This window comes from Lithobates pipiens, unplaced genomic scaffold, assembly GCF_037356315.1.
Source record: "Lithobates pipiens isolate NorthernLeopardFrog02 unplaced genomic scaffold, aLitPip1_a1.2 Scaffold_27, whole genome shotgun sequence".
NCBI classification, from domain to species: domain Eukaryota; kingdom Metazoa; phylum Chordata; class Amphibia; order Anura; family Ranidae; genus Lithobates; species Lithobates pipiens.
The window spans coordinates 148,708,097-148,721,953 of NW_027507788.1; the positions used below are offsets into that span (position 1 = coordinate 148,708,097).

Consider the following 13,857-nt stretch of genomic DNA (forward strand, 5'->3'; position numbering starts at 1 on the left):
ACAGTGTACAACATTGTAATGAACCAGAACATAAGTTAACTAAGATAGTACAAATTTCTTTCACTGTGTCCCTGTGGATACTAGCAGGTGTATTTCTCAATGCATACTGAGATTAGCTGCATTTTCTAAGCCTCGAGCAAAGTATAGAGCCAAATATACCAAAACGACCTTGTGTATAAGCAAGGACATTCATCATCTTTTAATAGTTGCAGATGTCTTCCACTACTTATGCCCTCACTAATTACTATTATCATATCAATTTACAGGACATCAAACCTGTCATTGATGGAATGGATGGCATTAAAATCTCCCAGGGTTTGGGCCTGCAGGACTTTGATCTTATCCGAGTGATTGGAAGAGGAAGCTACGCTAAAGTCCTTTTAGTGAGGTTAAAAAAGAACGACCAGGTGTTTGCCATGAAGGTGGTGAAGAAGGAATTGGTGCATGATGAAGAGGTTTGTAGAGACGGATGGCTTGTTCCCTCCCTCATCCAACAAAGTGAAAATATGCTGATCTCTGACACCATCCTTGACATTGGCTTTTCTGTGTTGTCAGCAGGATACTGAATCTCTGAATAGTCCAGTTAGGATTTTGGCATGTTGATCTTACTACAAGTTAGGTTTACTCTGCTAGGCTGGAAGTGGAGCTAATGGAGTAAATTGGTGGTAAATTAGTTGATAAAATAATCGTTGACTGATCTGTAGAGTATACATCACTCTGAACGGCACTGGACTAGAAATCCTGTTGTGGCCTCTTCTGGGCAGATAATGCAGTGTCTTTTAAAGTGCTGTTATTAATTAGAGCAATAAATCTTGTTTATGGTATTGCCTCACTTCCAGTAGCCAGTGCTTTTATACTCTTTGTCGATCATTTATCTTATTGTCCTTTACAGTCCAATTCTAAGCATAATTGTGATGTTTCTTAAAATGTATTGTAGCTCTAGATGACATTTCTTTGTCCAGACTGGTCATTGCAATTTTTATGTTTAAAAAGCTCAGACTGGGCTATTTATGGTCATGGCCAAGTATAACCAAACTGCACATAGCATAGTTCAAATATTCCCAAAGAGCAGATCAGGTGGAGGCCAGTAACCTCAAACATATAAAGAACATATACACATATTGTTGCTGATTTTTGTAGCTGTCTCTTCCATGCATCTGCCAGCATTTGAAGACAGTCCAAACTCTTGTTTATTTTTCATTACTTTTTATTTCAATGTTTTCTTTCAGGGGGGAGGGGGGTGCAGATACCTGTCTAGGATAGATATTTGCACCCACTTCCGGGCATAGACACTCACGCAATGCTTCACTTCCTGAATCCTTCACCGAGAATGGCAGCAGCTGAGAGCCGAGCGATTGCTCAGATTCGGCTGCCGACATCGCTGGACTCCAGGAAAGGTAAGTGTCCATTTATTAAAAGTCAGCAGCTGCAGTATTTGTAGCTGCTGGCTTTTAATAATTTTGTTTAAGGTGGACTCCCTCTTTAAGCAATACATAGTAGAGCTGCAAAATGAATCATTAAAAGATCGCAATCTCGATTCACCCCCTCTGACGATCTGTACTGCAGTGTTTCCGATTCTTTCATGCAACAAGTATAGAGAGTTCTCTGCTCACACTGGCAGTCTGCCAAACTGGGCAATCTGCCAAATTTTTAACAACATTGTAACTCTTCTGGCTTAGATCAAAGGGATAAAACTTCTGTGTGAATATGCAGGAAGGTTAACCACTTCAAGTCTAAACCTTTTTAGGACACTTGTTTCTTACAGTTAAAATCTGATTTTTTGCTAGAAAATTACGTGGAACCCGCAAACATTATATATATATATATATATATATATTTTTAGCAGAGGCCCTAGGGAATAAATTGTTGCAATATTTTATGTCACGCTGTATTTGCACAGTGGTCTTTCAAATGCATTTTTTGGGGAAAAATACACTTCAATGAATAATAAAAAAAAACAGTAAAGTTAGCCCAATTATTTTGTTTAATGTGAAAGATGATGTTACGCTGTAAGAATCGTGAGAGAATCGAGATCTATCTTCTAAGCAAAAAAAATTGTGATTCTCATTTTGGCCAGAATCGTGCAGCTCTAATACATAGTACATCTTTTACAGACTACAATTCTCCTTGGCACATTTTCAGTAAAGGTAACCATATAATATATGTTAAGTAATGAACACAAAATATTACTCATTTGTAAAAGTCTGCAATGGTAATATTAGGAATAGGCCACTCCCAGAAGTGATAGTTTAAGTGGAATCAAATCAAATTGCTAACAAAGCCTAAACCTACGCCCATCTCCATTCATAGTGTACTCTATTTGCTTTGTAAACGAAATAAGTCTATACTTTCCTATTGTGAGGTACATGTAATCAGCAGTATCCAGACGGGGTCAGGGGTCATGCCGCCTCATAGGACAGTCAGTGGATAATGAAAGCTCTGCCTACAAGCTTTAACCAGTGCTTGGCCGGACACTGGTAGAAGTCACAAGACTGCTATATACTGCTGGTGAGAAAAGATATTTAGCAGTTTATTTTCACTAAAATAATTGCATTTCCATGTTCTGTGTACTGTGTGAGACCGGATATAGTGAATGCAGGATCCTGGGTTTAGTAACACTTTAATGGAAACATGGAGGCTGCCACAGCTGACTTTGTGTTGAGAAAATGAGAGTTGCCTGGCTGTCATACCCTACTGGCGTTAAAACTTTGTCACCAGACCTAGTGTGCAGATAAGAACACTTTACTTCCCTAAGCTGAATTCTTATTCTGGTGAGTAACTCATAAAGTACTGAAGCTAGAGCAATCTGCATTACAGCCATGCAACTAGCATTTTCAGATGTAGGTCAGCAGTGACCATTTCCAATTTCTCAGAAGAAAGATGTACTTTAATATCAGTTTGGGATCTGTATACACAGTGGTTTGTGTTTACCCGCTCATGTAAAAAGTGGATATGAAAAAAAACAGAAAGGCAGACAAAGGGCCGACTGTCAGTCTCTGTGTGCACATCTCCTATCTATGGGCTGATGGGAAAAATACATCTAAATATTGCTGGTGTGTGACAAATGGGTTTTCTGTGCTCTGTGAATTATTAATTGCTGCCCACTCCATGGATAGCTGGTCACATTATTCTAATTACCTCTCTCTTTTTAGGATATTGACTGGGTACAGACAGAGAAGCACGTATTTGAGCAGGCTTCTAATAATCCATTTCTAGTCGGTTTACACTCCTGCTTCCAGACGCCAAGCCGGTAAGAGCATCTATTATTCATCCACTGGGAAAGTGCCGTATTATCTGCTCATTGCATGAAACTTCTCCTTCTTAACACTCCGGAAGCCATCTTTGTGTGATTGAATCCACCCAAAAAAAAAAAAACAACCCAGAAAAAACAGCATTAACGCACTTTGAAAGCTTACACTGATCTTTTAGTAATGTAATACCAAGCCCAGCAGAAACTGAAAGTTTTGTATGACTGTTGGAAAGCTAAAGGGAACCTGTCAGGGGAAATATGTTGCAGAAACTGCTTTTTTGCAGATGCAAGGCTGTCATCCTTATCCTTGCTTAACATCCTTTACTTCCTAGATAGTCCAGGTCTATAGCCCCAGCATTATAGGCCACATACTAGTTCTGAGTCAGCAAATCACTAAGTCATAAACCAAGAATGACGATTCAACCCTGGATCATGCACTTTCCAGCAGTAGTGGCTGTCTGCCTGAGTTCCCGGCAGTACGTAAATAAATGTTTAGAACCTCAGACAGGTTTTTAACTACATTGTCTCCATGTATCAATTCATTTTTATATTAAGTTGATTTAAAGGGTAACTCCACTTTTGTAGGAAAAAATATCAAATAATTATAGTATATAGTGTATGCAATTGCGATACAAGTCATATTGTAACTGAATGTTATTAAAAATGACCTTTCCTTTTCTATCTTCAGGGATGTAATTTTCAGTACAATGCAATATGGCAACTTGGAGATGTTCTGTACAGAGATGGTGTACAGAACGCCCCCCCAGAAATGTAATTTTCTGCTTGAGTAATCGGTATACTGATTTCCCCAGAAGTCTGAACTAAGATAATAATCAGATTTTGGGCATCCCCTGCAGCAAAAATGTCAATTTGTGTTTGTGTATTTTTTGTTAAAAGTATAATTACTCTTTAAAGTGTGAGGGCACCTTGACGGCAAGCTGTATTCCCTCCCACCAGTGCCTATCAAATTGTGGTAATACAAGTATACACCTTAGGCTCAGCCAAGGTGAAGTTTACAATACCCAGCCTACCCATCACAATTACAATTATTTGCTAGGGGTTCCTTTGGCAATGAGCAATTTCTGCCTCTTTCTGCTCCATACAGGTAGATAGCTAGCTGTATGGGGCTCATTATTTCCACTGACCACCAATGTAAGGAGCCTTTTTCTCTATTGGCCACATGTGTAATGAGGCCCTTCTCACACTGCCCATCAGTTTAAGGTGACCTTTAGTTCAATGACCACCAGTGTAAGTGGGCACATTCCACTCACCGCCAATGTGAGGGAACTCTATCATTTAAACCATCCATGTTTCCCTCCTTGCCATTATTATTATAGCTATTTGTTTTATTACTACTGAAAATCATTTTGTCTCATACAGCAGCACCAAGTGCAACAAAAAGTTATTATTATTTTATTTATGTATTGTATTTGTGAAAAAGTATTTGCCTTCTAAACCTATTAACTAAAAAGATATTTTTTGGCAAATGTGAGACAAGCCTTTGTATTATTTTTGGTCAGCAGTGGCTTTTGGTGGGAACTCCCCCATGGAAGCCATTTTTGCCCCGTCTTTCTTATTGTTGAATCATAAACACTGACCATAACTGAGGCAAGTAAGTCCTGCAGTTCTTTAGATGTCATTCTGACCTCCTGGACGAGTTGTCTTGGAGTAAATTTGGTAGGCCGACCACTCCTGGGAAGGTTCACCACTGTTCCAAGTTTTCTCCATTTGTGGATAATGACTTTCACCGTGATTCACTGTCCCAAAGCCTTAGAAATGACTTTGTAACCCTTTCCAGACTGATACATGTCAATTACTTTGTTTCTCATCTGTTTCTTTAGATCAGGGGTATCCAAACATTTTTCAAAGAGGGCCAGATTTGATGAAGTGAACATGCACGAGGGCCAACCATTTTGCCTGACGTTCTTTGAACCATTAAAGATCAGTCTAAGTGTGTTTGTCCAAACACTAATACACTGCCCAACAAGAATTCTCTTGCCTTTGTGTGGGGTAAAGAGATGAGTTTGGGTGTGTTTGGATATACCATATTGGCGTATAGCATGCAACTTCACTTTAAGAAAGTTTCAGGAAAAATTCTTACATTTTAAATAAAGAACTGTGAAGCAAAATAAGGATCCGTGCCCATCTGTAGCCTCACAAGTGGCATAAATGCAGCCCCACCATTGCAATGAATGCAGCCCCACCATTGCCATTAGGGGTGCAACGGATCAAAAAACTCACGGATCGGATCGTTCCTTGGATCAGAGTCACGGATCGGATCATTTTTCCGATCCGACGGACTGTTTAGATGTTAACTTTTAAAAGCAGCAGCAAACCTGCTGACCTTACATGGCTGCTAATGTGACAGAACTTTTCAAATTTTTCACATTACTGCTGTCTGTGCCACAGTGCGCTGTGGCCAGCAGCCACCCCGTACTGTTCGGGCGATGGGTCTGTGATGGAATGCATCCAGCTATTCCGACCAGATGGGTAAGTACAGCCTCCCTGTCTTGGCAGGGTAGAGCAGTTGGGCATTCCCTGGCAGGTTGATTAGGGGATCTCTCACTCTCCCTTTTCTCTTTCCCTATCCCTTTTTCTCCTCCTTCCCCTGCTGGGGCCGCTGCATGACTGGTGCGGTGTATGTACCTTGGGTGGGGGGGCTCTGTACCTTGGCAGGGGCTGCGCTGGCTGTTTGGGTCCGTGGGTTGTTTTTTCTGCCCCTTTTTCTCTGTGTCTGCAGTGCCTGTGTAAACTTTTCCTCAGCATGTGCTGGCGCCATTTTCCCTTAGTTACTTTTCTAGAGGCCCTGCTGCCATTTTCCTGGTGTTTTTGTATACAAGAATGGCTGGCGGCCATTTTCTTGTAGCCTCAGAGCAGTTTTACCTCCAGTGCTGGGTCATTTAACCTCAGAACAGTGTGGTTTTTCTCTCTGGGCACCTGTGATTAGACACATAACAGCGGTCAGCGGCAGCATGGCGCAGCACTCGGTCAGGGTGGCGAGTCCTGTGGTGGGCCCCCTCAGTCTGTGAGAAGCTAGGCGGGTGGGATTGTGTACCTTGTCCTAAGCCCCCAAGTGTGGCAGACGAGGTGGGTCAGCATAGTGTCAGAAGCTGGTGCTTCTTCCCCAGACATCCCTGTAATTGTAACCGGCTCACCTGCAAACAATGCACTGCCTATGGACGCTTTGTCGGTGGTCCTGGAAATGTTTGTTGCCAGGGTGGAGGCGGCGTGTGGGCGTAAGGGGGCTAAAAACCATCCCCTGCCCCCCCCATCCCATCCTCTGGGAAAACCTCTGATATAGACTCGGGCCCCGCGGTGACTGGCGGTCCCTGTTCTGACGTGTCAGAGGATGCAGACCAGAACCGTTCGGACAGTGGGGATGATTCCGTGTCTGGGTTAGCACAGGAAAAAGCGCTAGTAGGCGCACTTATCACCACTGTGCGGGATACCCTGAAGATACAGGATGCAGCATGATCTTCTGCTGAGGTGTCGGTCCCATTTGGATCCTGTAAGCCGACCCGTGCACCTAAGGTGTTTCCGTATTTGACTTTGATTTTGATAAGTTCATCTACAAGGATTGGGGAAGCCCGCAATGGACCTTTTCAGTCTCAAGAAGAAGTGCGGTGCGTTACCCCTTTGAGGAGAGCCTCCTTAAAAAATGGACGGCTCTTCCAGTTTTTGACCCCCCCCCCCGGTATCCAGGTTAAATAAAGTAACCACGATTCCGGTAGAAGGGACTCCTGCATTCAAGGACCCTACCGACAGGAGAGCCGGGGCAGTGGCTCGATCCATGTTTACAGTAGTGGGGTCAGCTTTACAACCTGTACTGGCCACGGCCTTGGTGTCGCACTTACTGAGTGGGCAAAGTAATCGCACCGAGAATTGGAGCAGCAATAGTCTCCCCTGGTCTGCTTAGAATTAGGAGACCAGTTAGTGCATGGCCTTAAGTATGTCTGTGATGCGGCCCTGGATACAGTCCCCTTGCTCTCTAGAGCATCGGTATCAGCAGTGGTGCTACGGCACCTGATTTGGCTAAAGTGCTGGTCTGCGGACCAGGCATCTAAAAAAGCTCTGGCGGATTTGCCCTTCCTTGGTGAGAGGCTATTTGGAGCTTCACATTATTAAGAATGTTACAGGTGGCAAGAGTACGTTACTCCCACAGTCCAGAAAGGGAAAGGAGCCACGCTGTAGGCAAGGGCCCTCCTTTTCCGATTAGAAACAGCTTTTTCGCCCGCCCGGGACGACAGGTAAGCGATTCCAGTCCGACAGGGCGTCTGCTGAAGGACAAAAGCGTCCCTGGTTTCGCAAGCCAAACAAGCCTGCGAGCAAAAATGCTACCGCATGAAGGGTCGCCTTCGGGAGTTTGCAGCTCAGTGGACCTCACTGCTGTCCAACCAATGGGTCTGCAAACTGTTTTCATTGGGCTACAAGATGGTTTCTTTCTTGTCCACCAAACAGATTTTTTCCCTCCAGCATACCTTTACTCCCGGCTCGCCCTGTTAGGGGCAGTAAAGGACCTGTTCATACGCAGGGTGATAGTGCCTGTTCCGAAGCTGGAATGGTTTCAGGGATTCTACACCAGTCTGTAGTCCCTAAAAAGGAAGTGCTTCGTCCAATCCTGGACCTGAAAGCCCTCAACTGCTTTGTGAAAGTACAAAGGGTCAGAATGGAATCAGTTCGCTCCATGGTCTATGCACTCAATAAAGGGGACTTCCTGGCATCTCTGGATATCCAGGAAGCATACTTTCATAAACCCATATGCCTCAGGCATCAGAGGTTTCTGCGATTTGCAGTTGGAGAAGAGCACTACCAATTTGTAGCTCTCCCTTTTGGCCTGGCGTCAGCACCCCAAGTATTTACCAAGGTGTTGGCTCCAATTCTTGCACTGTTAAGGCAACGTGGGATCGCAATTGTGGGTTACCTAGACAACCACCTTGTGAGAGCAGCTTCCGCCTCAGAATTAACCACTTCCCGACCAGCGCACGACGATGTACGTCGACAGAATGGCACGGGCAGGCATATTGGCGTACATGTACGTCCAATATTCGTTGCCGCCGTGCCATCGGGAGCGCGCCGCCGGCGGCGCGCTCCTGCGCTGGTCGGGACCCCCGTGAGTCCGGTCGCGGGACCCGCGGACTCGATCGCCGCGGGCATCCCCGCGATCGTCTCACGGAGCGGCCGAATGGAGGAAATGCTGTATAAACAACATTTTTCCATTCTGCCTAGCAACTAGTGACGCTGATCTCTGCTCCATGTGATTGGATCAGAGATCAGTGTACACTAAATGAAAGCCCCACCCCTAGGAACACTTAACCCCTACACTGCCACCCACTGGTTAACCCTTTCACTGCCAGTGTCATTTACACAGGAATCACTGCATTTATATAGCAGTGATTACTGTATAAATGACAATGGTCCCAAAAATGTGTCAAAAATGTCCGATGGGTCCCCCACAATGTCGCAGTCACAATAAAAATCGCAGATCGCCGCCATTACTAGTAAAAAAAAAATAATAAAAAATTATTAATAAAAATGCTATAAAACTATCACTATTTTGTAAACGCTATAACTTTTGCGCAAACCAATCAATAATCGCTTATTGCGATTTTTTTACCAAAAATATGTAGAAGAATACGTATCGGCCTAAACTGAGGGAAAAAAATGTTTTTTTATATATTTTTGGGGGATATTTATTATTACAAAAAGTAAAAAATAATGCATTTTTTTCAAAATTATCGCTCTATTTTTGTTTATAGCGCAAAAAATAAAAACCGCAGGGGTGATCAAATACCACCAAAAGAAAGCTCTATTTGTGGGAAAAAAAGGACGTTAATTTTGTTTGGGAGCCACGTCGCACGACCGCGCAATTGTCAGTTAAAGCGACGCAGTGCCGAATCGCAAAAAGTGGTCTGGTCTTTGACCAGCAAATTGGTCCGGTCTGAAAGTGGTTAAGGGAGGATGTGGCGTCGCCATGCAAACTACAGGAGTTTGGGTGCTAAACCTAAAAAAGTCGGTGCTCGTGCCGACTCAATGCCTGGAGTACCTGGGCTTACTCCGTGGAAGCAAGAGTTTTTCTCCCTTCAGACAAGCTGCAGATTCTACGAGCCGCGGTGAAGTTGTTGAAGGTGGTCTTTGCTGCGCTTCTGCATGCGAGTTTTTGGCCTCATGCTAGCCTCCTTCAAGGCGGTACCGTACGCCCAATTTCACACTTGAGTCTTGCAGAAGGAGGTCCTGTCAACATGGGACAAGTCTTCATTATCCCTGGATCGTCCGATTCGGTTGAGTCAGTCAGGGATTCTCTTCTCTGGTGGCTGAGGTCTCCGACCCTTTGGTCTGGGAGATTGTTCCTTCCTCTCCATTGGACGCTGATCACAACGGACACCAGTCTGACCGGTTGGGGGAGGGAGTGCTGGGAGTGCAGTCGGCCCAAGGCCTTTGGTTGCAGGAAGAATTCCAGCTGCCGATCAATGTGCTCAAACTTTGGGCGATCGGGCTATGCCTCGCCACGTGGTCGATGAGGCTACAGTGGCGTTGTCTTACTGGATCCGATCAGGATGTCAATCAACAAGGAGGAACAAGGTGGTCAGCTGCAGCACGGGAGGTCGCTCAAATCCTCCAGTGGGCAGAGCGACACATGCCGGCCATTTACATCCAGAGCATTGAAAACCCCTGGGTGGACGCGTCAGACGCGTTGGTGGCTCAGTGGGGGCAGTATCGGCTTATTTATTCCTTTCCCCTACTCAAACTGTTGCCACGTCTGCTACGCAGCGTGGAGGCCAAGGGGATTCCAGTAATACTGATCCCCCAGATTGGCCTTGGCGTCCCTGGTATTCTGACCTAGTACGCCTGGTGGCAGATTCTCCTTGGCGGCTGCCGATGCGAGAAGACCTCCTATCGCAAGGTCTGATACTCCATCCTGCTTTACCGTCGCTGGTTTTAACGACGTGGCTGTTGAAAACCAGGTACTAAAGGACCAAGGTCTGTCAGACTCTGTAATTTCCACTGTGCTGAGGGCAGGGGAATCTTCTTCTTGGAAGATTTAGCATCGTATGTGGAAGGCCTACATCTTCATGTGTGAGGAGATGGAGTAGCATCTGCACACTTATTCATTTTCCAGAATCCTGCTGTTTTTACTGCGAGGAGTGGAGCAGAAATTTGCCTTAAGCACCATCATGGGCGGTTTCACTCATTGGTAAGCACCTTTTTACAAGGGGTTCGGCATGTAGTCCTTCCGATTCGACCACCCATACCTCCGTGGGATCTGAACCTGGTGCTATCAGCACTTCAGAAACCGCCTTTTGAGAACATCAGGGAGATTCCCTTGTTGATGCTTTCCAAAAAAAGTTCTCTTTTTTTAGTGGCTATTACATCTGCCAGGAGGGTTTCTGAGTTGGCGGCCTTGTCTTGCAAGTCGCCCTATCTGGTGATCCACAGGGATAAGGTGGTGCTACGTCTGCAACCCTTTTTTCTTCCAAAGGTGGTTTCAGCATTCCATCTCAATGAGGACATTGTATTACCATCCCTTTGTTCTAAGCCGACAAATCCAAAAGAAGTTGCCTTACATTCCCTGGATGTGGTCCGGACTCTGAGGGTATAGCTGTCTGCTACGGCTCCCTTCCAGAATTCCGACTGTTTGTTTCGGTGACTGGTCCGAGAAAAGGTCTGGCGGTCTCGTTGACCACCATTTCCTGGAGGATCAAAGAGATTGTGATCCAGGCTTACGCCTTGAAGGGGCAGGTGCCCCCCTTTCCTGACATGGCCCATTCCACCAGGGCAATTGGGACCTCCTGGGCTTTCCGACATCAAGCGTCTGTTTCCCAGGTGTGTAAGGCGGTGACTTTGTCATCCATTCACAGTTTCACAAAATTCTACAAAATTGATGTAAGCGCATCTTTGGATGCTTGCTTTCGCCGCAAAGTTTTGCAGGCGGCTGTGTAAAAGTTGCAAATTACACATTTTTATTTTTTTGAAGAAAGTTTACAATTTTGTTGTAAACGCATTTTTGATGCATACTTTGTCTGCAAATTCGGGTGCGGCCGATTCGGATGGCAACTCCTCCATTGAGGTGTGCCTCTGGTTGTGGGTGAAGTTATGTTTGGTTGTTTCCACCCCTTGTTTTGACACTGCTTGGAGACGTCCCTATGGTCAAGATTCAAAGGAGCTGTGTCCGTCAATGATGAAAGCGAAAGTAGGATTTTTTGTACTCACCGTAAAATCCTTTTCTCTGAAATTCATTGACTGACACAACACTCACCCCTCCTATTTTACATTGTACTACTTGTTGACGTACTGAGCTGCAGGAAGCAGACTGAGGGGTTATAGCCAGAGGGACCATCCCCTGGGCGGAACTATGCAGTTCTGCTGTTTTTACATGTGTTACATGTTCTGCCTAGTCCTCTCCTGAAGGTGGCGTGATAACCCTACGGTCAAGGGAGCTGTGTTGTCAATGAACTTCAGAGAAAAGGATTTTACGGTGAGTACAAAAAATCCTATTTTTTCACAGCACTGTAGATATGGTCATTATTAGCTGAGACCTGAAAGTTTTCAAGGGTTACTCTGTATTTAAAAGTTTAAGAAAGGTTAGTGCATCTGTTTGAACCCGTAGTGTCAATGAAAGGCACCTTTAGGTAGTGCACCACTGGAAGGGTCCATCCAGAATAAAATGTCAGTGCAAAGACTGAAACAGGTGCATAGCTCTGGCACAGCTCTAGGTGCCTATATTTTAAGGCCAATTCCACCTATGAGATAAAAATAATAAATGTACATATCTTTGCAGGGGAAAAAAAATGCATATATTATTTTTCCCCCCAGGAGTCTGCACAGCCTTGCAATTGTGTTCAGTGGATTCTTAGTGCATCATGGGTGCAAAATAAAATAAGATGGGGAATCAATGTTTGAGCCGCGTGTAGCAAAATGGGAAGTTCTAAAGAGCTACACAGCACCTGTAGGGGGCCATCAGTGCACCAGAGATCAGTGGTAGCGACATAAAATGTATTTGTTAAAAAATTGCCGTGGGCCCAGAAAGTAATGCTGTTCATTCTGAATACCTTCAGACTTAAAACTGTGGCCTGTATGCTGCAGACCCAGAATGGCATTTTCTCAGATGTTATGAGCAGAATTTTTCAGACAACTGACAAAAACTTGCATAATCTATTACACAATCCAATTGTGGTCAAACTATCAGAAATCAGATGTAAGTAATATGCTGGGAAACATAACTTCAGCAGCATCAAAATCCTCTACATGTTTTATGGTAGTGACTGCTTTTGCAGGAGGCGAGGAGAAGCATCCAGTCTTTCTAAATTAAAACAGACAATTTAATAACATACATATAATACACATGTAATCAAAGGTAATGTGGTGGCCTGAGCTCAGGGAGAACCCAAGGACTTGCCCATATCTGGAAAGTCATACCACAAGATAGGAAGACACCTGGCCTGGGAGTTGCTCTCTCCTGGGGCAGGCATGGAAACGAACATACTAGGGATCAATCCATATCATAGAATAGGTCCCAGAATCATATCAATCTAGCGGACCGTGTACATCAAGGTAAGTAATAAACTCCCTGTTAATAATTTAAGATGAGCTTAGGCGTGTTTGCAACGCCACACTCCCGCCATCAAGCTGACACTCCACACCGCTAATCACAGGCAGTGAGACATTTCCTGATCCGCGGCTGCACAGATCGGGTAATGTCTTGCTGCCTGTTATTAGCGCTGTGTAGTGTCAACTTTCTAGCGGGTGCGGTCACATGGAGTTGCGAACACGCCTGAGCTCATCCATATTAGTAATGATAAACATCAATACCACAAAAGCAGTAATGTTGATAAATAGAATACCAATCTACTCAAAAAAAAATCAGGACAACTTCAAGCTGATGTAGTGTTGCTTTCAAAAGATGCATAGCTTTACTCCAAAACTGAGTAATTTTTAGTGTATTGGCCATGTGATAACCGATCATTCCCACTCAATAGTATTGTGACTAAGGGAAGAGGAGCAAGCCTTCGCAAAGTAGCCTCCAATATCTGAGTAAAAAAAAAACATAGAGACTAATGCAACAAGGAATAAACCATGAAGAAATAAGCAAGTCCCAAAATTCACTTAAAGGTATGGGATAGAGGAGAAAGCAAACGTACCAATACATTGTGGTCCCAGGAAAACATGGATAAACTACCCAGTTAGACCTGATTCACACGTATGTATTTTTTGTGTTTTTTGCATTTTGCAGATTTGCACTACAGAACGTGTTCCATAGGAAACCATGTTAAATGGACTGTAGTGCAAATCTGCAAAATACAAAAAGCACAAAAAATGCATAGGTGTGAATCAGGCCTTAAGGTCCCTGTAGGACAGTGGTTCTCAACTCTTGTCCTCGGGACCCACTAACAGCCCAGGTTTGCAAGATGACTGAAATACATCACAGGCGATATCATTTTATGCTCAGTGATTGCAGTATTCTAGTCTGCATCTCCCCAAGGTAATACTGAAAATCTGTCCTGTTAGTGGGTCCTGGGGACAGGAGTTGAGAACTACTGCTTTAGAAGAAGGGAAGAAATCCTCTCCTATTATATGCAGCTTCTATCTGACATTTCCAGATACATTCTACC

At 44.3% G+C, this 13,857-nt stretch overlaps 1 protein-coding gene across 4 annotated transcripts in view; it reads left to right on the plus strand.

Moving 5' to 3' along the window:
* PRKCZ (protein kinase C zeta) overlaps positions 1-13,857 on the plus strand; it is a 614,201-nt gene that overhangs the window by 454,966 nt on the left and 145,378 nt on the right. For all 4 annotated transcript variants that reach the window (XM_077457658.1, XM_077457659.1, XM_077457662.1 and 1 more), the window contains 2 exons: positions 267-455; positions 3,153-3,250. In XM_077457658.1, the coding sequence (XP_077313784.1) occupies positions 267-455; positions 3,153-3,250 (287 nt within the window). The remainder of the gene's footprint in view (positions 1-266; positions 456-3,152; positions 3,251-13,857) is intronic.